At 41.3% G+C, this 27,206-nt stretch overlaps 1 protein-coding gene and 1 pseudogene across 1 annotated transcript; both read left to right on the top strand.

The window, feature by feature from the left end:
* The first annotated feature begins 9,788 nt into the window (after nt 1-9,788).
* Nucleotides 9,789-14,183, top strand: LOC139915224 (alpha-amylase-like). The gene is made up of 9 exons (XM_071903750.2): nt 9,789-9,956; nt 10,421-10,567; nt 11,168-11,365; nt 11,688-11,918; nt 12,330-12,463; nt 12,684-12,906; nt 13,068-13,189; nt 13,562-13,687; nt 13,994-14,183. The coding sequence occupies exons 1-9, from the start codon at nt 9,789-9,791 to the stop codon at nt 14,181-14,183; spliced, it is 1,539 nt and encodes a 512-aa protein (XP_071759851.1).
* Nucleotides 14,184-16,213: 2,030 nt separating this feature from the next.
* Nucleotides 16,214-22,771, top strand: LOC139915231 (alpha-amylase-like; annotated as a pseudogene).
* Nucleotides 22,772-27,206: the final 4,435 nt, after the last annotated feature.

The following is a 27,206-nucleotide window of genomic DNA, read 5'->3' as shown; positions in this document are numbered from 1 at the left end:
TTGGGTGATGATCTGGCTCATATAAAGGGTAGGAATTTGATGTTTTCAGCGTGTGCTTTTCCTTTTGGCATGTCCTGTTGTAGTCTTATTGGGGTTATAACACTGCTGGCATCTTTTTGTATCTTTGCTGCGAGGGGGAAAAAAAAAAAGTTATAACACTGATCACTCATGAGGTACATTGTTTGTCGATTTAATTAAAAGAATGGCAATGTCAACAGTTTCGATGGTTGCACATATGCCAGATATACTGGAGGCATATGGAAGCTGCACAGAGCCTCTCACGTGCCAGCTATGAGATTGCTGAGCACACATACACACACACACACACACACACACACACACACACACACACACACACAGATCTCAGCCAAAAGCCCTCCACTTGGTAAGTTTAGAGAGTCAATAAACTTACTGACCACTTCCAGACTGCACTGATGGAGGCACTGGGCACAAGATTAGTTACTTCCCCTCCCCCTGCTTGACAAGGTAGGTAAGCTTAATTTGGAACCAAGGGCTTTCTAATTGTTGGTTTGTTTGCTGAGCAATAGGACTCTCATAAATCCTGAGAGAGCCCCCTAGTGTTGGAAACTTACAGGTGCAGTCTAGGGCCGAAATTGCCCGGTGGATCTTCATGACTGTACGGCATTTACGGTGTCTCATGGTCCTCAGTGATTACGGTGTGTTTTAGGATGAATAGATAGACAGAAAATGAATAGATGGACAGAAAATGGACACCCAGGGACGGGTTGGACGAGGTGATTCTCATTCAGCTGTAAACTCTCACAACTCTGGAGGTTCTAATTTGATTTGGCTGGAAGCAGATCTTTCCAGAATGCCTCGTGGAAGCCCTCCAAAATTAACTTCCTGGATATTCTACAGGGCCTCTATGTCTACATTCAGTCTCATACCCAAATGGTACTCTCTAGCCAACTTTATAGTGATGTGTGTGTGTGTGTGTGTGTGTGTGGCTGTCTGTGTTGGTACGACAGAGAGAGAAAGAGAAATAGAAAGATGGGCAGAGAAAAGAGTGTATGAGAGGGACAAGCGGAGAAAATGACAGCGCAAGGTGGTGGAAAAAAACAACAAAGAGAAGAGTGAGCGGGTTTTCCTTTGCCACAATGAAGAGATATTACAATTATGAGGTGACCATATCAAGATCAGCCTTGAGCCAAAAAGTGTTTTCTAAAATGTCTCAGCGTTTGTTTTAACATGTAATTAGTTACAGTACCGAATGGGTGGAGTTTAGAAGTTTACCACACTGGACAATCCTCTAAGTTCCAGAAAGTTTAGACAACCAATTTAATTTTAGTATTTGAAAGCCAATTTAGTCATTAACCCCCACCCATCTGGTATGCCAAGCAGTTTAAAACAAACGCTAAGAATTATTTTCAAATATCTATTTGACTCAGGTTTCAGAACTATACTATAAAACTTCAATAGAGCCTCTAAAACTCCAAAGGCAGACAACATATACTGTTGGTGTTGAGAGGGTCCAATTCTGAAATATATAGATGGATTGCAGTATCAATGTACCAAACTGGGAGTTTCAGGCAGAAGTGCTTTGCTATTTTCTCAGTACAAACTAGGTTAAGTGTATTACAATATGGAACAGGGATGTCCTTTACTACTTTATTGCTCCACCTCTCTCTCTCTCTCTCTCTCTCTCTCTCTCTCTCTCTCTCTCTCTGAGAATGAGGGCTTTGTTTCTTAATTAATACTCCATGTGTTTGGAGCAGACCAGACAGGACCGAAGGAAGTGAAAAGTCAAAAGATTTACAGCTGAAGATATCTCCCACACTGGCCATCAATTACACACATTCTTACAAGTACAAGTACTTACCATCTACAGTTTAGACTTCCTACGGTGTTCTGTGTGAAGTAGAATGTGTTGTAATATTCACTTTTGAAATTCTGAAATGGCTAATTAGTTTTTGTGACGAATACATGGACTGTAAGGGATTTAAGAGGAGCAATACATGAATTTGAAGACCGATTTGATAACATATGTCATTAAAAATAAAGCATGCTTTATTCAGGATGTTTTTATTCATTATGCCTTATAACATAAATGCACGAATTTTAGTGTAGGTAGCCAAAGAGGGAATCAAATCCCTATCTGTGGCAGTGTAATAAAGACAAGACTCTCACTCTTCTCTCCATCTCTTCGGCGTACCTTCTCCCAATCCCATCGCATATGTGTGTGTGTCTATGCCAATGCCTTGGACAGAGGTAATGCTTGGCTACTGTTATGGCAGAGAATGCGGGAGAGCGGCCAGTCGAAGACAGGAACTTGGACAGATCTGGCAAAGCTGGGACTATACAGTTTATGACTGAAAACAAATAAAGTCTGCAGAGACCAAACCACGGGTGCTAAGCATGTTTATGCAAAAGCTCATTAGAGTGTGAGATCAGGTTGAGGTTTACGGCCAACCTCTCCCCTCTCAATGCCAACTATACAACCTGTGATTATTTCACATGCTCTTTAAGTATAAGCCTGAGACCTACAGCACTGTACCTTTGCCGTTAAAGACTAGTTGCTATTTTCTCTAGACGGAGAGAATAGGAGTGTTTTAAGAGACGGTTTCAGCGCTGTAATACTACCTCCTGTGCCACAGACAGACATCTGTCTAGCACATTGCTGCAGCGTACCAAGGCTGTTCATCCTTTACATCTGGTGAGTGTTTTGAGGCCCTGCTTGGTTGCCAATTAAAAGCCTGATATTTCCCTTCACCAAAATGTTTGATATTGTAACAGTGGTGGTCCTTCACACTCACTGTACGTTCAATAACCTCTGCTGTCTGTGGAATCCACCAATCTAAGAAAAACTTTCAGAGAAAACTAGATAACCTGCGGAGTGAGATTGGAGAGTGATATTGGAGAGCGTGTTTGGGGCGACGCGGCCGGTGAATTCAGACGAGACTCCAGCACGCGTTTGATAAAGGCAAGGCCGGCACTGTGTTATTTGAAAGATGCCTGCCTGCTCTACCCCCTCGCCAGCCCTCCTCCCCCCTTCTCGCTCTGGAGGAGCCGAGCGCTGGAAAAGAAAAAGAGTCTCTCTAAATCTCAAAGCCAGCGGTGATATCATGGAAAAAGCTGAGCGTTGTGAAGAGGGCTGCCTGACAGTCAGACAGGTGTGGGAAAGAGTCAAAGGGATTGCTGCTACTCTCTCAGAATTCACAAAAATGCTTATACTATAAACTTGTGCTTGTGTGGAATTCATTGTGTGTATTTAGTTTAATCTAATGCATGAAATCCATATTGGCAATAGTTTCACCATACCTTCTTGTTCAACCATATTGCCGCTAGTTTGGATGAAATTCCGGTTGAAGAAAATCACAGATAAACATGGCAGAGGAGAGTTCTGGTCTAGCCCAAAGGCTGGGGGAAATTCTACACCCTTCAGGTCCCTGTTATTGTAGTGTAAATGGTAACAAATGTATAAGGAGGAGAAACTACCAACATTGGAGAAGCAACTTGTACAGGAGAGCTCGGGAATGTTCCTCACAGTAAAACTGTTGCTCAGCTTGTGACCATGAAAGCAAAGCTCTCATTTCCCGCTGACTACTGTGAAAGAGGATCATAAAATTGACTCCATCTGTAATTTTACGGTTAACTTTCCAGCCACCAAGAGCACGACGGCATTCCTTCTATTAAGTCCTATTAAAACTCACTTCAAGGCATCCATCGCATAGCAAAGCTTTTGGGATAAATTGGCCTTTGTGTGAATGGTTGTTACGTATCTCTTTTAAAGTTTCCCTTCAGGGAATTCAGGAATAACATCAGAATAGAATCAGTCTTGGGATAGGGTTTTAACACAACATCATGGGTACTTGACATAGCCTGCTGACCCATTAGGACACCGTGTTATATATCTTCTTTAACTCAAACCCTACTACAGTCCCATATGAAGTGGCGAGACTCCAACTGACATGACTAGTACTGGAAATACTGTGTATGTTGAAGATTACTGTGTACATGTGCTTCTCTAATTGTCTGAATGTGAGAAGCATGTGTCTCTAAAAGAACTTCTGTACAAAATATATGTCTTCTCAGAATGTATTGAGAGCATGTGTGTGTGTGTGTGTGTGTGTGTGTGTGTGTGTGTGTGAGACAGAGAGAGAGAGAGAGGGAGAAAGAGGCGGTCTGCGAATGTAAATTTGTGTGTGTGTGTGTTTGCGTGTGTCTCCAAACACGTGTTCATGTGCGCACACATTTGTGCATGTGTGTGTGTGTGTGTGTGTGTGTAAGTGTGTGTGTATTTGCACGTTTCAGACTGTGAACCTCTCCTGGGGGACTTCCGCTGCTGCTGTTATTCTTTGCAGTGAGATGGAAAGCTTTTCCCAACATCTGCACAACATATCATCATGGCAAAAAGGAGGATACCGGGCTGAAACTTTCCATTGGAAGAGCCTGCGGATTTCACTTTATAGGACTTTCCTTCTGCATTCTGGAATGCCTAGTTCAGTTGACGGAACCTGAAAAGTTCCCAAAAACTGATTCAATTATTGAAAACTTTAAACCCATAAAGGGAGAAATGTGGTATGCGTATTTCTTGTCAGCGCAAGAAACACTAGTTAGTAATTTTGATGGCATAACTTGGATCAGTAAAAAAAAAAAAAAAAAATCTGCACAGTGTAAGGCAGTAAATTTTTCAGCGCCCAGTGAAGCGACAACTGCTCTTCATCAGACTATTACTGGACCATAAACTAGGTTATAGTCTTCATTTCACACCTCTTCGTCCGACATAATAAGGATCTTTATCATATTTCCGTGACATGTAGAAACTGACTGATGCGGAATTGCCTGTGTGTTAAATATAGCCCCGCTTGCTTTGTGTCTGTAATATCATTTACACTGGTAAGGCTATTTGAACTGGGCACGCTCTGCGGCTGATTTACACAGTCGGCTCACCCACAGGCCCTAAACATGAGCAGTCTGGCTGAGGCAGCGGCCCTAGGTGTAACAGGACGAAGTGCATACAGCTTCTTCTCCCAACTCCCTTTTTTTCCCTTTACAGTTTTCACTCCCCCTCTCTCTCTTTTTCCACCCACTCCCACTCGCTCCCTCTGTGTTTTTCCTCATTTGCCCTGGACTGCAGCAGCACCCCCTTCACCCCCTCTTGCATTCTCTCTCTCTCTCTACTTTTCTACCTCTCTCTCTTCTCTCCTTTTTCCTCATTTGTGTTGGACTACAGTAACACACGCCCTTTTCTCTCACTCTCTATTTTCTTTTTCTTCTTTTTCTTTCTCTCTCCCTCCCTCCGTCTCTATTAACCCGCTGACCCCATTCCTTCCATCTACTCTCTCTCTCTCTCTCTCTCCCTCTCTCTCTCTCTGCTTTCACTTTCCCATGACAGAACCAGAGGCGGGGATCAAATGACCGGCCTCTCTCCCCTCACCTGTGCTCCTACATTGGGCTGTGAATGAAAGCTTTGTCCTCAGACCCCTTCATCCCCTCCGGAGGTATGTCCTGTGTTGTCCGTACAGGAAAGGACTTCAGTCTGACTGGAATTCTTGGGCCCTATGGGAAAATGTGAGCGGCCGTCGGCCTTAACTCTCCCTCTGACATCTCCTCCCACAGAGCGTGCTGCGTCATGAGGGAGAAAACCTCACACCAGTGATTCAACAAACATGTAAACTGAGAGAGATACGCAGACACTGGAATTCAGAAAATGATATGGCACTCTCCAATCAAATTAAAGCTATCAAAAGAGCTTTCTTTCTTTCTTTCTTTCTAATGTCATTTTACCTGCCAAATTATGTATTTTTTGTGTTTTATGTGAACCACATTGAATTTTCCTATAGTGTTTGCCTTGCCTTTTGCCTTAATGCATGCAATCTTAAAAGATTGTTGCCATTTTGACACCAAAAGTGCTGTATTACACTTTTTAAGGTTGTTTTTTATAAAAACATGATTATGACAATAGAAAGCACACAATATACAAAATATTTATTTTACAAATAAATTTGCCTTGACTTAGAAGGGTGAAAGTGAGAAGAAAAATAAACATTTTGTTTGTTCAAAGCTTTGTTCCAACCTGAAATAAAACAATACACCATCTACCACACACTGAAAGCCTTCAGACTTGTTACATATTCAACACAGTTTGCTCCAGCGTATGTTGTTGTTACTCTTCATGCAAATATAAAGTGAGTCTGAGGCCTCTCAGTGTGTAGTAGTTTACTTTCATTGTTGTCTGGACTCTTATTGCCGCTCCAACCCACACCCGAGGAAAGCACTGCTGTGTACAGATCCACAATTTAAGAAAGAAAACTATGCTGTAAATCACATCTTTTTCTTATCAGTCTTCATGTGTCCACACTCCCAGTCTCCACGGTGGTGACTTAGTGAGTGTTTCCACCATAAAGGTGTCTGGCCCCTTCACGTTTACATGACTGTGACCCACCGGTTCTCTGGGAGGAGTGACCCAGAACGAAACCCAGTAAGGCAGGTCAGATGTCCGTTTGACACACTCTCTGCAGGGGGGAGGGGGGGGCAGATGCAAGCTGAGATGAGTCATGAGGCAGGACGGTTCTTATTTATAAAAGCTTCAACACACAAACTGACGATCCATATGGCATAGTAGACTCTTTTATGTGAAGCACCCTGCAGTGTCATGAGTGCATACATTTTTAGTATCGTTGGGAATTGAACCCTCTGAGCTACATAGGATAAAATCCATTCATTAAACATAGAGTAGATCATGTTGTCAAAACCTGTGGTTGAAGATGATTTCCTCCAATTTAACATGATATATCAAAAGCTACAATTTATTTATGGCACAACCCAAGAAATTAATACATTTCAGTTTTTTTATTGTATTCTTTGAAATGATTGTACGGTGGATTCTAGGAAAAAGTCAAAGAGCACTTTTTAAAAATGAGGGCTGAGGAGGACACAGGATGGTATTTGAAAAGAATGAGGCAATTTCTCTTAAGAACCATTGGGGGAGCTAGCGTTATATGAAAGTATACTATACACCATCTTGATATGCTGCCCAGGCGTTCTCTAAAACAGGATTCATTTGATCATCATGAATCAAAATTACTTTAACTGCCACTTAAGACATTGTACAAAGACAATGGGAAGTCTCATTACAGTACAAAGGGACAGTGCAAGTCTTCCAATGGACAGTAGACTGTAGATATGATTCTACATATATACACAATCAGAACCACTTTAACAAGAACAATAAATGTACAAATTGTCTTGGAAACTGACAACAGAACCTCACACAGTGAAAATGGACAGCACAAGAGACACTATGGTGGGTAGATAAATGCTATGACTCTACATATACAATTTAGCATTCAATATTAAATAGCTAAATGCATTCAAGCAGCCTGGCATGAACTATATTTGCAACTATAGTACCATAATTGTACTGAATAGAATGAGATACATGAAAATAGAAGTATACAGCATCAAGGCCCCGTGTCCACCAAAGACCTGTGAAAAAAGCGCTGGCGCTGTTCTGTCATTAATTCCAGTGGAAAAGCGCCTACGACCCACAACAGATACCTGACCTCTCTTTAGCGCTGAGCGCCGTGAGCGCTGGACCTGTTCTCGAGTTGAAACTATAGTAGTTCAACTTTTCTGAAGCGCACCGCTCGTCAATGTCACTTCAGAGTTCTACCAACCAATGAGGATGAAGCAGGGGCGGGACCAAGAGCCGGCATCCTGCCGTTTTGTAGCGAATGTTAGCTAGGCTAACGTTTAGCATAGCAACAACTCCCGGAGGCGTCTCAGCGCTGCAGCGCTCGCAGCCAAAGCGCTCAGCACCAGCGCTTCACGCGCTCAACAGGTCGGTTGGTGGACACGCCCCCTTATTATTAGTGTGACCTTCACCATTGTGACTTGAACCTCCTTTTTTGGATTTTTCTCCTGATTCTAAATATAAAACACCCTAGAAGGTAAAAACACTGAATTATAATGTACATGATGTAATTACTTTGAGCTACAGCTTGTCTTTTGTCAAAATGTCACAGAGAGAAATTCCAGCACATTTATTGTATTGGGTGATCAAAGTGATTCTGATGCATAAATATATCAAGTGTACTACCATAAGGTACTGTACTGAGTTAATGTAATGGCAGCATGCCTTTACCCACATAACTAAGAGAAGATCAAAGTGGAGCCCCTCGTGGGAAAATGGTCATGTTTTGTCAGTGGGACAGTTAACTTGTTTTAGGTAACATGCTTGACCTCTCACCCGTTTTCCTTGAAATGTAGCTTATCTGTATTGGTTTTCCTCCAAGCAAAGCCGATAATAACTCTAACCCTAACTAACAGTATGAGGTTATACAAGGACCCAGCGTGTTATATAATTGCACCTCCATTTTTACCAACATATATTGTAATTTGACTGCAACAGGAAATTACTGTGCATACATTTTGCTTGTCACAAAGGCAATTATATAGAACTGTCCAACGCTTTGGCAATTCCCCAAGGGAGACAAAACCAATTAGATGCAAGAATTGATAAATAGGCCACAAAAACCTAATTTTGATACAATGAAAGAATAATTATTCGGTGCATAGGTTGTGATTGATACAAGAATTAAGGTATTCATTCAAATGAAGCACAACTTCAGGAAAAAAGTATTGAAAGAGATCCAAGATATACTTCTTTCAATATTCCAAAGAAAAATGTTTTAGTGAATGGTATCCATTACATGAAAGGTTTGAAAGGTATCCATATGAATATATAATGGATACCTTGGATGTAAATACTTACATTAAGGATTATTTCCCCCCTGGTACACAGCAAAGCTTGTTATTAACATTGATATCAATGTTACTTCAGATAGGATCCTGCCAAATTCATGTCAAGGACAGCCAGTGCATTACAAAACCACTCTCGTGTTTCATTAAGTATTAACTAAGCAAAATAAACACAGTAAACGGGACTGGCTTGCCATCTTGCAATACAGTAAAGATTGCACAGGGGGGAGTATTTTTATTTGGCATGAGTTAACCCTAACCCATGTGACCAAACAAACAAGGTATAAAGAATGTACATGCCAATAAACATTAGCTATCAGGAGTGCCGAAGAATAAAGACAGCATTTTGGTGAAACTGTGATAAATGTTCCACTATTTGGCACCAATCAGAGAACCTAATTGAGCAACCATGAATTTAAGCTGGCTGTTGCAACATTATCTGGATATTGAACTGAGTGAACAAATACTAAAGCAGGGTAAATCTTGATTCAGTTATGCAGACCAAGGTAAGGCTTTTAAAATAGAAGTTTTATGTTTCTGCATTTATATGGTATGAGTGCAAGATATAAAAAATAAAATTACTTAATATTTTATCATTGTATATTTTATTGTGTTTGAAGGCAGCAGAAAACAACAGTTTTTATGGGTTAGTCTTGTCAACTGCGATTTATTTCAGTACAATAAAAATTTGTTCTGACTGATGACATAAACTTCAGTGCAACAGTGACATTTTTCACATTTCTCAAACTGTATAATATAGCGCTGAGACATCTTTGGCAAATTTAATATCTTTTTTAGTCACTTAGACAACTACACTGTACACACCTCGTGTTTCTTGGTTTCCAACTTGTATGTGCTCTGAAGCTGTTTTTACTTCTGTTGGTTTTGAAACAAGTTAGGAAGCTGTGAGAAAGAACCAGCTGTTAACAGGTGGGACACAAGCGTACCCTCCAAAATGATATTTGCAGGTCCCTCATTGGTCCAGGAGAGAGTGTCAGTGTGTATAAATAACATGAGTGAGCCGGGGGTTCGATGTCTGCTTTTCTTTCTCACCCAGGGAAAACATGAAGTTGCTCATTTTGGTGGCTCTGTTTGGGCTCAGCCTGGCCCAGCACAACCCCCACCACAAGCATGGCAGGACAGCCATCGTCCACCTGTTTGAGTGGCGCTGGGCAGACATCGCTGCAGAGTGCGAGCGCTTCTTGGCTCCCAATGGCTACGCTGGAGTTCAGGTATGTATGGATGAATACAGGTGTGTAGCACATTCTCAGAGCGGAAGGATATTCCTATTTTACTATAAGGTCTCTATGTTCAGTTTACACTCATTGCCAACCGGCTTGTGATCACTTTATACTAAGTAATACCAAAGGGATGAAAGAGCCAAAACTCAGCTGCTGATGAGTCCGGCTTAGCTGTTTAGGAGACAGTTTGTATTTCACTCTTAAGTTTTGATCTGGAAGTGTCCATACCCAACACCAGAATTTCATCTGGGCAAACAAGGCGAATCTGGGGCGTCTCAATTAGACGGGATGCGATGCTCTTCCCTGTTTCAGCCTCACTTTGTGATTTGTGAGACAACAAGGGATCATAGCTCTCACCTGTATTCTTCTGGCCAGTCTATTTTATGGAAAGAGCAGGTGTTCATAATATTTTGAACACTATATCAATTTCTGTGTTGTTCGTTTGTGTTGCTCAGATCTCCCCCCCCCATGAGAGCATCGTGGTGACCAGCCCCTGGAGACCCTGGTGGGAGAGATATCAACCAATCAGCTACAATCTGTGCTCCAGATCTGGTAACGAGAACGAGCTGAGAGACATGATCACCAGATGCAACAACGTTGGGGTAAAGTACAGAGCATGAGTGATTAAGTACACGGCATGAGGAACATTGTTTTCCTGCATTTTGACAGCACCTCATCAATCTACAGCTGTGCACAGGACAGCAAACTCTTATTGGATACATTGCATAATTTCACATTATATATATAAATATATATCATCATTTATTTCTATTCTTACAATGGTTTTTTATAAAGAAATACTAGATGAAACCCTTTTGAAGCAAACTTTTAGATATGGATGTTGAACAAAACACTGAGAAGAATAACAATGAGTTGACATAATGATGGTTGATGACATGAAATTAAATAGTACAAGTATCCAATGATCCACATCCACATTTACATTTTAGGCAATGAGCTGCTGCTCTTACCCAGAGCGACTTACAATGAGTGCAACAAGAGAGTGAGCTTCACTTAGATCACCAACATTACAAACAACCGATAGTAAGGAGTGCCATACTGCTCAGATAATATTCCATCCTGTGACCCTAGAGTGATCATATAACAGAAAAGCACTGGGAAAAGAAATGAAAGCGAAGAGGAGTAGGAGGGAGCTGTTTATTTGTTGTTTGTTTTTCACCCACAATCCTATCTACCCACAGGTCAACATCTATGTGGATGCTATCATCAACCACATGTGTGGATCCAGCGGTGGAGAAGGAACCCACTCTTCCTGTGGAACCTGGTTCAGTGCCAACAGGAAGGACTTCCCCAGCATCCCCTACACCCACTTGGACTTCAATGACCACAAGTGCAGGACTGGCAGTGGCAATATTGAGAATTATGGTGATGCTAATCAGGTACTGCATGGCACAAGCGTGTTTAATTCCCCCCCCCCCCCTTTTTATTCAGGCAATTTGACTAAGAGTACATTCTTATTCACAGTAATAGTCTGGGGGAATATAGCTGCACAGTTACAGACATTCTGACACTCCAACCTGGGAGGGATAGGGATTCAAACAATTAACCTTCTGGTCACAAATCCCCACACTAACCTTCAGGCTCACTGTAGCCAGACTGCAGGTCACTAGTTTGATTTGATTTTTAAACTTGGTCACACTGAATCCAAGTAATTGGATTTATTTGTGGTGGTTGTACAAATCTGAACATGTTTTGTTGCAGGTGCGTGACTGCCGTCTGGTGAGTCTGTTGGACCTCGCCCTGGAGAAGGACTATGTCAGGGGAAAGGTGGCCGACTACATGAACAAGCTGATTGACATGGGTGTGGCTGGATTCAGAGTGGATGCCTGCAAGCACATGTGGCCCGGTGACCTGGCAGCTGTGTATGGTCGTCTGCACAACCTCAACACCAAGTGGTTCTCTGGCGGCTCCAGACCCTTCATCTATCAGGAGGTAGTTTGGGATTTTTCAGAGAGAAAAATATATGCATCTGAAAACATCATCAAATGAAAAGGAACAAAAAATCAAGATGACAGACACAAACACACATGAATTATATACAGACCTCAATATTCAACAACTCAATATTAGCTGACCAGTAACAAGTATATAAATACAGTTAATGCTGATCCCAGCGTGAGCAGCAAAAATAGCCAGCGTCCTCAAAAAATAAATGGGCTGTGAAGACATGAATGCTTTATAGCCAAAACATATTCATTAGATCATTCATTATACGAGAGTGCTGGCTATTTTTCCAGTTTTTGTCAATGCTAAAATCATTGATATGGTAGGAGTTACACTAAAACATTCATCTCTTCATTGCTTGGTGTAAGTGTTGTGAATTCTGTCTTGTTTTCCTTCTAGGTTATTGATCTTGGCGGTGAGCCCATCACGGCCAGAGAGTATTTCCATCTGGGAAGGGTGACTGAGTTCAAATATAGTGCCAAACTGGGAACAGTCTTCCGCAAATGGAACGGCGAGAAGCTGTGTTACACCAAGTACGTCTGTGTGTCTGTTGGTGTACCAATGTGCACACATCATGACTATGTATTTGAAGAATTTCATTTAAACATGAGATAGCAGTAGAAGCAACCAGCTCAAAATGACTGGTCATATAAAATTCCTTTTTAAAGGACATCAGGAAACTCCTTGCCAATTACCATTTTCTTGGCTGACAAAACGAATTCTTCAATTCTAAAATCGCATTCTTGTGCCTAGGTCCTGGGGAGAGGGATGGGGTTTCATGCCCAATGGCAATGCTCTCGTCTTCGTTGATAACCATGACAACCAGAGAGGCCATGGTGCTGGTGGTGCTTCCATCATTACCTTCTGGGACTCCAGGCTCCACAAGATGGCTGTCGCCTACATGCTGGCCCACCCTTATGGAGTGGCCAGGGTGATGTCTAGCTTCCGCTGGAACCGCCACATTGTGAACGGAAAGGTACGTTCTCTTTTCATTCATTGTTATATTTAAAGACAACAGCAATTATGCAATGTATGGCAAATATTTTGAGTACAATTCATTTGATTGTTCATTCTTTAGTCCATCTATTTGTTCATTCATTCATTCACTCATACTGTATATCCATCATTATTTGCCAGGATCAGAATGACTGGATGGGCCCTCCCAGCCATGGTAATGGATCCACCAAGCCTGTTCCCATCAACCCCGACCAGACCTGCGGAGACGGCTGGGTGTGTGAGCACAGATGGCGTCAGATCAAGTGAGTCCTCTGAACACAAGAGACGGGGAACTACAGCCCCTGTACACTGAATATCATCCTCTTGTGCTTAGTATCATAGTTCCACACTGAAAACTGTGCTCATAAGACTCTTCTGTGTTTTCAAACTTATCTGAGAATATCCGAATTATTGTGATGCTGTAAGCTCCACCCATCTGGTGCTAAGACATTTCAAATTATTTACAAATACATTTGACTCAAGCCTTGTCTTCAGTCCAGATTTGTGCTGAATTCTTTCCTACACGTTGACATGCACTTTTCCTCGACCTGAATATTGTTCCAACACTTTCCCTCTTTTTGTCTGCAATCCAAAACACAGTATGATTGATTTTATTTATTCTGTTTCCCCCATAGGAACATGGCCATTTTCCGTAATGTGGTCAACGGACAGCCACACTCCAACTGGTGGGACAACCAGAGCAACCAGGTTGCCTTTGGACGTGGTAACCGTGGTTTCATCGTCTTCAACAACGATGACTGGTGAGGACAGTTTACTGAACACTTTAACTGTGACTGGCGAAGTGATAATTTGATACAGGACTGGATACAGAGGCATGTCAACAGTTTATAGATTGCCCCAGCATATACTGACACATATGGTATAAGGACTACACCTCCCATGAACAATCAACCACCAGTAATGGTTGTCCAACTTGTCCATATCACCAGTATTGGCTGTCTATGTGTTGTAATACACTGCATGGCTGTACAGATACTTTTGGAGTAATTATAGTGGAAGTCTGGAAATAGCATCCATTTAACCTGTGTTTCCTGTGACACCTTCAGGGACCTGGATGTGACTCTGAACACCGGCATGCCCGGTGGCACCTACTGTGATGTCATTTCTGGCCAGAAGGACGGAGGCAGGTGCACCGGGAAGCAGATCAACGTCGGGGGTGACGGCCGCGCCCACTTCAGGATCAGCAACAGAGACGAGGACCCCTTTGTGGCTATTCACGCTGATTCCAAGCTGTAAACTCATATCAAAACTTACAATAAATCTCATTTGTAAACTTGAATTTTGTGAACTGTTGATTTTGTAGCTATATAAAATGATCCTAAAAATGGTTTGCTAATACTGGCCCAAGAGGAGTATATGTATATACTGACCTGGAGGGGTTGTTTTTGCCTGAAGGGGGGACTATGAGGCTGTCGCAGAGGGTAAATTCCTTAAAGCCACACGTGAAGCCAAAACACACTCACACAGCAAAAGGTGAAGTGTAGTATTCATAGGACAAGCACGCAAGTGACTGGGAAGGGGACCAATTCCCCTAACAAAGCAAGTGAACACGCCGCCCCACACACACACACACACACACTCACACACACAACTCACTTCAGCCATTCTGATGGTAGCTGATGGTGCCAGAAAAGTCAACATCTAACAGGTTTCCTCAGAGTGCCCAGAGGAGTTGAGAGTTGAGGACAGCACAGACGAACAGCCCAAAATACCCAGTATTCATAGCAGGGACCAACTACCAGGAGGCAATGGGAGGTCATGGGAATATCATTAGGTGTGAACTAATCTAGGGAGAGCAATTCTTAAGGTGGACCAACCTTTTAAGGTAGCCCAGTCCAGTAAGATCTTACTACGACAAGTTCAGTGGAATGCACCAACAATCTTTGCCCGATTTGGGGAAAAACAGAACAATAGTGCAGGTCCTTGCCTAACTATGAAAATATCTATAGTTTGACTCTGAGGGGCAAACATATAACCCTATAATAATAATTATAGCTCATAATGCCAAATGCCTTAATGTGCATATTATAATTTGGATATTTGCAACTACAGATGTTTACAACTACAAAATACATCACAAGTTTGCAAACTGTATTACATACACATTGCTTTTCAACTTTATAATTTATACACATCTGTGAATTTGTGTTACAAGTTTATAAGTCATGTTACAACCTCACTCATCTTATAATACAAGTGCAACTTTGGCAGTGTTTTCTTTTCCATACATGTAATTTTTTACCCCTTCACACTACATTTTTTTTCCCCATACACACACACACACACACACCTACACACACACACACACACACACACACACACACACACACACACACACACACACGCATGAGAAAGAGAAACTCTGCTGCTGACTATATATAGTTGTTCTAATGAACTAAAAGTATTCTCCAATTCTGCAGTTGTTTTACACATTCCCTGTAAATTAAATTCCTTTGCTATGTCTGGGTAAAATGTGGAAAAAAAAAACACGATTATTAAGAATATATCAATAGATAAGATAGCATCTATGAACATCTATGAAGTGTTGTAGTATAGGTTAAAGCTGGCTGTTGCAACATCATCTGGTCGTCAACAATAAAGCAGGCATCTTGCTTCAAAATAATGCTGACCATGGTAGACTTGGTCAGCATTAGGATTTAGGATCTTTTTCAGTCACTTTTTTGATATGCAGTACAATACACTGTACACACCTCATGTTTCTTGGTTTCCAACTTGTATGTGCTCTAAGCCATTTTTCCTTCTGTTAGTTTTTAAACAGGTTCAGTCAGGACAACTCAGGTATTCATATTAATATGATTGGTTATGATATAGCATTAAGTTTGGTTTTGGCAGAACAGTTCTGCCTTCATGGTTTGCTGCTGCACACGCATTAGACCGTAATCAGGGAGTACATAACTCCCCATATAGTACATAAAAGCAGATATAAACAGGTGGAGCTGGGGAGGAGGTGAGTGAACAAAAACAGCAAGACTCTCATGATAGCAGAGAACCTCAGGAGTAGCAGACTGCAAGGTGAGCTAAACAGTGACTGAGTAGGCTATGCCTCATTTAAAGACTTTACATTAGGGTCTGCCAGATAGAATTCCCTGACTGAACTTGCATTGCTCATTTAGAGAGCTGTGAGAAAGAATTAAGAGAATGCAGCTATTAACAGGTTGGACACTCTCCAGCATGATTTTGCAGGTCACTAATTGGTCCAGGAGAGAAGCTTTGATGTCTGCTTTCCTCTCTCACCCAGGGAAAACATGGAGTTGCTCATTTTGGTGGCTCTGTTTGGGCTCAGCCTGGCCCAGCACAACCCCCACAACAAGCATGGCAGGACAGCCATCGTCCACCTGTTTGAGTGGCGCTGGGCAGACATCGCTACAGAGTGCGAACGCTTCTTGGCTCCCAATGGCTTTGCTGGAGTTCAGGTATGGCTGAATACAGGTGTAGCCTATAGCACATTCTAAGAGCGGAATCTCTCTGTAATTAATTCCTCTAATATCTGGCTATATTATAAGGTGTCTCTCTATGTTCAGTTTAAAATCAGAATATAGCCCACATTATGTACAAAATATCATGACATCTTACTTAACACTGAGTTACAACCCCTTTTCCATAATCCATGTTTCTTAAGGTGTAACAATCCTTCTTTAACCTCTCTCTTCTCCTTCATCTACATCACTTTATAACGGAAGTGGATTTAATAGGTAAAAACAATAAGACATCATAGCTTTCACATATATTCTTCTGAGCAGTCAATTTCATGGAAAGAGCAGGTCTTCATAATATTTTGTACACTTGCTATATCATTTTTGGATTAAGTTTACAGTCCACATACAATTCCAGTTTTGAAAGTGGGAAATATTCCCAGGTGCAGATTCAGTAAGTTTGTGTTGCAAGGGCAATTTGCACATTTTTTGCACCTCAGCTTGCTTGAGCTAAGAGAGTTTTCATCTTTTTTACTACAAAATCATGAAAATTAAATAGTGGCAAAAATAAGCCATTGGAAAGAAAGCAAATAGCCCCCTTCATTACCAACTATGGCAAATTGTGCACTTAAGTTTCAAGACTAATCTACCAAGGCTGGCTCCCTTGAGAGTTCTCCGATCTGATCTGAGATTGTAGAATGGAAAACCCTCTCCCTTGCTTGCCTGACTGGCTATGACTGCGTCTTACAGCAATGACAGCAGCCATTCCGAATGGCCAAATCTCTTTGCACAGTCTTAACACCACCTTCCAAAGGATCTTACAGTACATGCTCTACAAAAAATCAGGTGAGTTGGTGTTGCCAATGCCAAGTGTTAGTGAACTTGGCACAATCTCAATTTGCATGGCCTCTCCTACATACTGTATAATAATTATGTGGGCAAAATAATGAGATTTACATGTAATTTATAATGCATTATATTACCATGACAGGCGCAAAGAGGCTCTATTTTGGTATTTTTTATTTTGGTGATTAGGCTCTTCCCTGCTTAAACCTTTAGCCTAGTGAATCTGGATGTGAATGTTGTTTGTGTTGCTCAGATCTCCCCTCCTCATGAAAACATCGTGGTGACCAACCCCTGGAGACCCTGGTGGGAGAGATATCAACCAATCAGCTACGACCTGTGTTCCAGGTCTGGCAACGAGAACGAGCTGAGAGACATAATCACCAGATGCAACAACGTTGGGGTAAACTACAGAGCACGAGTGATTAAGTACACGGCATGAGGAACATTGTTTTCCTGCATTTTGACAGCACCTCATCAATCTACAGCTGTGCACAGGACAGCAAACTCTTATTGGATAAATTACATAACACTTCAGATTATAAAATATATACAATTAAAAAAACATTAAAATTATAAAATATAAAGAAATTATAGATTGAGCCCCCTTTCAGATATGGATTTGGGAGAACAAAAGACTGAGCATCAAAAGACAAAGCATAATAATGGCCTGAATTGGAATAACAATGATGTTGTTGACATAAAATTGTATAACTATTAAATGATCCACTGCCTTTGTCTTGAGGAAGAATCATTCACAATTACAGTACATTTTACACTTTTGGCATTGAGCTGCTGCTTTTATCCAGAACTTACAATGAGTGCAACAAGAGAGTGAGCTTCACTTCCTAGATCACCAACATTACAAGAAGGTAGTTATTTGTTGTTTGTTTTTCAACCACAATCCTATCTACCCACAGGTCAACATCTATGTGGATGCTGTTATCAACCACATGTGTAAGGCCGGTGCTGGAGAGGGTACCTGATTTAGTGCCATGAAGAGGGACTTCCCCAACATCCCCTATGGCCACTGCGACTTCAATGACCACTCAAGTGCAGAACTGGCAGTGGCAATATTGAGAATTATGGTGATGCCAATCAGGTAGTGAATGGCACAAGAGATGTCTTCTGAGCAATGTACTTAATTTCTTCCCTTATTTAAACCTGCAATAAGCGATATCAGACCTTGTAACCAATCCTGAACCTAATGTGTGCTATGAGGAGATTTCATTGAGACAATGATATAAACCAATATCCACACACGTGGGCCAGCTGTGTTGCTGTTTTCATCTCTTTTCTAAAACATGTTGTCAAATTCTGGTCCGGAACGAAGCTCCTCCCGGGCCAACCAGTAGGTTTCCAACTTTTTTAACCTAGCTTGACACCTCCCTCGCTGTTTAAAAGCAGCCCTCACCCACTCACTTCCTGAAAATGTTCGCATAATGGAGGAAACGATTAAGCGAGGGAGTAAACTTGGTAAACTAGTAAACTTGCTACCTACCTCTTCACTTGTCATTGTGGGACATGTAACCTTCAGCGGGACAAAGGTCAGGCAAAGCGAGACTAGTAACCGGCGACACTTCTCCGTAGGTATGTTTAGCTTAGCCTTTATGCATGGTGCTTTCGATGTTTGTTCTTGGTAGGCATCCATAGTGCAGTGGTAGAGTGGCTTTGCTGTGAGTTTATCTACAAATTTGTTGCAGTTTCTGTTACCCTCTAGTGGTCAGAAAATTTCGCTTATTGCAACTTTAAAGCTACCAGTAGTATTTGAAACTTGATGACTTTGGCGACTCCTTGAGTCAATGTTTTCTTCAGGAGCCAAATTCAGGTCAGACAGCCTCATACTGAGTGATGCTCGCTCGCCTGCTGTTAGGTATAGCTTTGCAACTGCAGTGGCTATGTGTGGCAAAACAATATTTTTTGCCCACGAATATTTTAGTTACAACTAGATTGAGATAGCAAAACAGTTTTTTGTTTGGAATTTGGAAGAATTTGGAAGACTGTTTGGAGATTAGGTTTGCCCAATGCTAACAAAACAGCAATCTGAGATGTTAGAGATACATAAGTAATTTATAAATAATGATATGAATGTCCATTCACTGTGTTTTGTTGCAGGTGCGTGACTGCCGTCTGGTGAGTCTGTTGGACCTCACCCTGCAGAAGGACTATGTCAGGGGAAAGGTGGCCGACTACATGAACAAGCTGATTGACATGGGTGTGGCTGGATTCAGAGTGGACGCCTGCAAGCACATGTGGCCCGGTGACCTCGCAGCTGTATATGGTCGTCTGCACAACCTCAACATCAAGTGGTTCTCTGGTGGCTCCAGACCCTTCATCTATCAGGAGGTAGTTTTGTGGTTTTTGTGTAGGTTTACTTTATTTTCACATACAAATGATCAAAATTTTCAAAGAGAATAAATACAATCTGTGTGGATGACACCAACAGAACCCCAAGACCCCCAAAAACATTTCACCCTAAATGAAAAAGAGGAAATCAAGATAGCTAAATTAGGCATATAACTCATTTTCAAGAAGCTGACCATAAGATGCATAAATACGGGAATGTGATGCTGATCCTATGGCTATACAAGTAGAGGCTGAAGATGCTCAACTCAAACATCATCAAAGAAGCCAGACTCAGCCAGGTGTAAATGAAATCCATGCTGTTTGTTTGCATTTGTGAGAAAGAACCACCCACGGAGTAGAAATGTCATGAGTGAGTCTGAAGTTTGACATCCACTCAGTTTCTCTGAAGGGCTGCAGCACAATCCACTCCCACCAGTCATCACTCCTTTCCCTCAACCATAGTGAAGTCACTGTAGTAGCGTTCACAGCAGCTGCAAACATTATTGCAGCAAAAACGTGTCAGCAATTCTGTTGCCTCCTACAAAGGAGTCGTAAAAGATGACCCTATCCGCTTCAAATGAAATGTAAATTACATGCTGTACAGTATCACGTCTAATGACCCTATACCAGCCATATTTGTTTTTGTTGACATGCCACCTCCCCAACCTGCCTGCTTTGCATAGTGCATGCAAAAAACGAGAGACCACAAGAACACAAGTGTAAATGCAAAAGGCATGATCGGATTGATTATTATCCAGATAGCATATCCAGATACAGATCGCATTTTAATACCAGGTTTAAATGTGGCCAGAAAGACAGAACGAGTGGCAAAAATAGCCACTGCCCTTAAAAAATAAATGGGCTCTGTCTTTACTGAATACATGAATGCTGTATAGTCAAAATATATTCCTTGTGACTGCTGAATAAGAACAGCTCATTTATTATACAAGAGTGCTGGCTATTTAACTAAAACATCCATGGCTTCATTGCTTGTGTAGTGAACAAGTGTTGGGAATAATGTGTTGTTTTCCTTCTAGGTTATTGATCTTGGTGGTGAGGCCATCACATCCAGAGAGTACTTTCATTTGGGAAGGGTGACCGAGTTCAAATATGGTGCCAAACTGGGAACAGTCTTCCGCAAATGGAACAGCGAGAAGCTGTCTTACACAAAGTATTTTTGTGTGTCTGTTTGTGTACCTACCTATAACTTGAGTGTGTAGATTTGAAGAGTTCCATTCCAAAATGCAGATAGGTGTTTTGCTTATTGAAACCATGTTGGAAACATCTTCTCAGGGCAGAAACTGTTATGATTGGTTCAATTAGGCGACCAATCAAAAAAGAGAGGAGGCGGGCCAATTTGAAATGTCAAGCTTGTTCTGGGGGCAGATTTATTTACATTAGGCAATAAGACTTATGCTTGTTCTGGGGACAGATTTATTTAGGTTAAAACTCATGCACAAGCATGAGTCTTATACCCTACTGTAAATAAATCTGCCCTAGAACAGGCATGAGTCTTATAACCTACTGTAAACAAATCTGTCCCCAGACCAAGCATGAGTCTTATAACCTACTGTAAATAAATCTGTCCCCAGAACAAGCATGAGTCTTATAACCTACTGTAAATAAATCTGTCCCCAAAACAAGCATGAGTCTTATAACCTAGTGTTAATAAATCTGCCTCCAGAAAAAGCAAGAGTTTTATAGCCTACTATAAATAAATCTGCCCCCACAACAGGCATGAGTACATCTGCCCCCAGAACAAGCATGAGTCTTATAGCCTACTATAAATAAATCTGCCCCCAGAACAAGCATGAGTCTTATAACCTACTGTAAATAAATCTGCCCTCAGAACAAGCATGAGTCTTATAACCTACTGTAAATAAATCTGCCCTCAGAACAGGCATGAGTCTTATAGCCTACTGTAAATATATCTGCCCCCAGAACAAGCATGAGTACATCTGCCAAGGACAAGACTGCCTACACACTGGGGGAAAAGCAAGGTGATGGTGTTTATTTCTGCCTAAAAAAATAAATCTAACTATACTATGTAGCATCATAAATGAATGAAGAGGTGTTTGCCCAATATATGGAGAGGAGGATCCTGTTCCTCACCAGCGCACTTCTTTGGGGCCAGCTATTCCTGGCTGCCATAATGGAATTGGAGCTTCTGATGAGGTAACCCACGAAGCATTCCCGATGTGAGACATGAAATGAATGCTCAGAAAGAGAACTCTACATTTTAGAGATATTGAATGATAAACTTCAGGTAATGACTTGTTCCAAATCAGGTATATAGCGTTTTCAAAGTGAACTCTTCAACTCTTGTATTGTGCCCAGGAACTGGGTAGAGGGATGGGGTTTAATGCCCAACGGTTATGCTCTCGTCTTCACTGATAACCATGACAACCAGAGAGGTCATGGTGCTGGTGGCGCTTCCATCATTACCTTCTGGGACTTCAGGCTCTACAAAATGGCTGTCGGCTACATGCTGGCCCACCCTTACGGAGTGGCTAGGGTGATGTCTAGCTTCCATTGGAACCGCCACATTGTGAACGGAAAGGTATATTCTCTTTTAATAATTTAATGCATCAATAACGGTTCTGTACAAAGCTGTAAACACATCAAAAATTACAACAAAACTAATTTGTCACATTGAATTGTCTGAATTATTTGAATGTGATGAACCGGATTTTGTAGCTATACAAAATCCTAATAAAAGGCTTGGGTCAGACAATATTTGCCAGTGGTTCATAGTGTTTATTTTAAACTGACTGGAGTATCAGATTTGGCAATTTGCTCTACTTTTCTGTAATTGGAAACTTACTTGGCAACTTACCTGAATTGCCCATATGCAGTAAACCCCACCCATCAGGTACTCCAATCTGGTTAAAACAAACGTGAAGTTTATATGCCAATATTATTTGACCCTGGTCTGTTTCTAAAACTTCACTAACCTTTAAAACCCTAAATATGTTTCAGAAGGTAAATCCTATACAGATATGATGTGACAACAGTACATCCTGTGGTCTTGGATCAGCCATGCAATCAGTAATCTGTATTCACGTTGTCTCTCTGGTTTTATAATCATGTCAGAGTGATAGTGAGACCCTCTTTGACACAAGGCACAAAGATCGTCTTAATCTCCTGACCCCCCCTGTGGAGGAGGCTGAACCCATTAGACACTGCAGTGAGGGTCCATGACCATGGATTGGAGGACAGAGGGATTTGGGAATAGAGGAATGGATGTAGCGAAGGATAGAGGGTGGGTGGCAGGATAAGGAGAGACCACAGCTGTCCTGCTCACATCTTGGTCAGTCACTTAGCATGACTCTCAGTAATGGGCTGTCAGAAATTTAGGCTGAAAACTGGAGGGCCAGACAGGCTTAGATGAATCGGGCTGTATATTGAATTAAAATATTGACCAAAGCGGCACAGGTCCCTTATTATCCAGAACAGTAGCTTATTACATAAACAATATAGATAAATTCATGGTGGCCCTAGACATACAGTAGATAAACATAAAAACTTGCAGTACCTTGTGTGCATACATTTTTAGCATGGGTGGGAATTGAATCCCTAATAATAATAATGCATTTTATTTGTATTGTGTGAATCTCAAAGTGCTACAACAAAACATAACAAAACAAAACAAAAGCCACAAAAGAAAATAATCACTAAACAAAAGTTAACAAGAAACTGCCTTCCTGAATAAAAAAGGTTTTTAGGCCTGTCTTAAGGTCTGCGGTGCTCTTAGATGGTTAAGGAGGCTGTTCCTCAGGTTTGGTGGAGCCGAGCTGAACCCGATCCCCCATGGTGCGGATCTTGGTACCGGGGGCCCGGAGGAGCAAGCTGCTGCCAGATCTGAGAATGCGGATGGAGGTTTATGGGGTAATCAGTTCCTTGAGGTAGGGAGGTACATGTCCATTAATGCAGAAGTAGGCACACTGCCAAAAACTTCATCTTAACAAGTCATTTAGTCTTTTATTGAGTCCTGAAATCCTAATTTTCTTATAATACGTGAAAAAATCTGCCAGTGAGGATAGATCATTTCACTTGTTTCCAATGCAAATCAACTTCTTGATAGTATTGCATTGATCTGCCTTATTCTGACTTTCAAGATACTGACACCCATTTCTAGAAAATTCCTGAAAGAAGTGAAACTGCATTGGAAACAAGTGGAGTTATCTCACCTCACTAGCAGAATGTTTCTCTTTATTTAAGAAAAATAAGATCTGACGGCTAAATATGAGACTAAATGACTTATTAAGATGGAACGTTTTGTAGCGTAAGTAGTCTGTAGTAGTTTGTAGTCAACTCTGAAAGAGACAGGGAGCCAGTGCTAAACATAGACCTTTTTTGTTGGTGTTAGTAATGACATACTATGAGGAATGATCTTGTTGAATGATAGGATGTATGGATGACAGCCAAAAGGTTGTGCAATATTTAACTGTTTACTTAAATGAAGGTGTTCAGAATCGGTGCCCTATTCGAGCCCTGTGATGCCTGCGAATGTCCTTCCTGCATTGTGTATTCCTCTGATCCTCTGGGACGACTCCTTGCCATCACACTGTGGCCACTTCAGTTTCACCTGAGTGCAGCGCTGGCATCCGTCATAAGGGCAGCGTAGGGGCCCAGAGAGCCAACGAGCCAACTCTTCCTCCTCTCTCTCTCTCTCTCTCTCTCTCTCTCTGCCCACCTACTGAGTTCCTGTCAGCAGCTCTGGACTCAATGACACTAGAGTGCCAGCCACCAGAGGTGAGACAGCAAAGGTGATGCCTGCCACAACGTTCAGCTCATCTCGGTTGTCATGGCAACGTGGCCCATGAGGAGAGAAAACCTGGGAAAATCTTAAACGGCTATAGGAAGAATAATATATATACCTAGTGAATGAGAAAGAGGGCCTTATTTGCTCAATGGGCAGAGCAATAACACTGCCAAGGTAGTGGTTTGTTCCCCACTGGGGCAACGCATACTAAAAATGTATGCACACGTAGCAGTGAAAGGTACATTGGATAAAAGTGCCCATCAAATCAAATACATTATTATAGAAAGTAATGGGAACAGATAAGCTGTTCATCAGCATTCTCTTCAACTCTGGAAGTGTTTTTAGCTTTACAGTCCTCTAACGTCCTTGGGTTTCAGGCGTGTTTACTTAAAGACAGGTGATGATTCATACCGTCTTTGTTCACAGAACGAGAAAGAGAAAGACAGAGTGAGAGAAAGAGGAGAGGGAGAACTTAACGTTGGACTAGCCTCAACATATTGCACCTGCTAAATTATTGACCCTCTCTCCATCTTTTGGTCCGGCAGCTGCGAGGGCCTGTACCTTCCGATTAGCTGCAGAGATGTCAGCATAGCAGGCCAGGGTCTTTGGTCCTGTCATCCTCACTGATGCTTTGTGACACGGCTGTCAACAGTGTCCCCGTCCTGTTTCATATTTCATACGGTGCACCAGGAACCTGCCTGTCACATCACCCAAGGAGAGAGACAGTCACCAACTTAAGGATGAAGCAACTGAGTTTGAATCTAATCATCCCTTTCTAGCGGCCCCAACACAGTCAAAAGACAATGTACTAGAGGTTAATCCTGTGCAAGGTGTGATCATTCTTCAACACGGCATTTGTGAAATAAAAAAATGATAGATTGAAAAGTGGAATATATCAAAATAATAGCATGACTAATTCAAAATCAAGCCTAAACAGTTTGTTTCTGTTTGAAATAGTATCTATGCGTAGTTTGCGTAGAATGGTTATTACAGTGACCATGTACAGAACATTAAATGACTCCTTGGAGCAGTTTGCTATGTGGGTAACATTCAGGTCCCTATCACATGGGGGCAGTATTGAAACAAGAACTATTGCACACAAGCATCAACAAGAAGATTGGAAAGGTCCATGAGACACTTTGCTGTCTGTGAAATCTATGTCATCACTGTAAAAAAACTCATTGATTTTTTTTCCAATTCAATTTAAAATTATTCAAGATGAGAAGAGAATTCATGATTGAGGTTTAGCTAGCTAGTGAGCATGAATTATATGTTGTCAATGACAGTATATAAGAGGTGAATGATGTATAATCTTATTGCTCATACATACAAAACTGCATAATATTAGACTGTCAGTGTTTGCTCCCTCCTGATACAGACCCCCACCTTTCAGAGTTCATTCCTGTAAGCAGTCCGTCTTTAGTATTTGTGTGACATCATATCACCATGTAAATTTTCAACTAATCATTTTGACAAAAGGACCCAGTGGAGAGTGCTATTGATCCCAAGTTCTTGACAGCATCTCATCCATTTTTCTGGTCACTGGCAAGTCCTGTCAAGCTCTCAGCTTCCTCACCCTATGGCTGTCACTCCATATCTCTTTGTAGTAGCACGTTCACCATGGCAACATGCTATGGCAACTTGTACATCTGCAAAGAGGCTGCCTTTAATATTTTGAAAGTTACTTTAAAAAAATGATATGCTGAATAAAAACACAACAATTTTGGTGCCATTAAATGAGTATAGTAGATTTTAGATGAGATGACCCAATTTCCCCACAGGGATCATTGAAGTTTCATCTTAATGTTCTAACAGTGTTGGGTGGTCACGCATAAAGTAATGCATTACTGTAATGCAATTCAGTAATGCATTACAGTAATTTCAATTCCAGTATTAATATTACATAATACTAGTAATAATATTACAATCACCCATCAAAAATTAAGTTATCTGTCGTTTTCACTCCCTCTAATTTTCAGATAAAAGTTGAATCCTCCATAAACTATGAGTATCCCCATTCCATGATGAGATGAGAAATGGCAGAAAAGTTTACTTTCTCTGAGTACAGAACATTGATTGCCAACATGCTTTAGTTACTCTAAACATTCACATAATCTTGAGTTATCCTTCTTTTGAATGTGAGAGAGGATGCAATCAGCAGCTCTAGAGGTGAAATGAATAACAAGTAATGAACAATATTTTACTTTATTTGAGTAACAAGCCCAACACTGGTTATAAATAATGAATTCTTATAGGCACATAATTTGACTGATTTCATTTTATTTCAGTGTCATACACTCTTTGCCCACATGGAGATGCATCCATATTTCATGCTGCAAATTGTTTGTAACAAGCAAACTCCTATTCAAACTCATGTATCATATGAACTAAGTGCATTGTACAAGTGCACAGCCATTTTTTCCCAGACTTTAATTGCGCTACATACAATCCACCTTTTCTGAACCATATATTCAACATCATCTAATCAAAATAAATGAGCAAAAACAGAAATTATTTTGCTACAATGCACATTTCTCAGCTTATTATATAAACAGACAATAAAGAAATAGAAAATAAAATGAATTTATATCGGTACATTGTTGTGTGTCACAGTTACCCTCTTCCAACACCTTTCCTGTCCTTGCAGTGAGCTTATTCATACCCCCCGCCAACAGATTATATGACAGCACACAGAGCAAGGTGGGGGTTGGCCTTTTGTGTCCTCATACATTTCTACGCTTTATTCTTTAATGATATCATTGCCTGGCGTAGTCATCTTTTACAGCAGACATCCCACAGGGTGGCCAATATTTAGTCTATGGTTGTGTGTGCATTTTTTTTGTGTGTGTGTGTGTGTGCATGTGTGTGTGT

The sequence above is a fragment of the Centroberyx gerrardi genome, chromosome 13, assembly GCF_048128805.1.
Source record: "Centroberyx gerrardi isolate f3 chromosome 13, fCenGer3.hap1.cur.20231027, whole genome shotgun sequence".
In the NCBI taxonomy this organism is placed as follows: Eukaryota; Metazoa; Chordata; class Actinopteri; order Beryciformes; family Berycidae; genus Centroberyx; species Centroberyx gerrardi.
The sequence above is the reverse complement of the archived record's forward strand: the minus strand, read 5'-3'. Positions and strand labels throughout refer to the sequence as shown.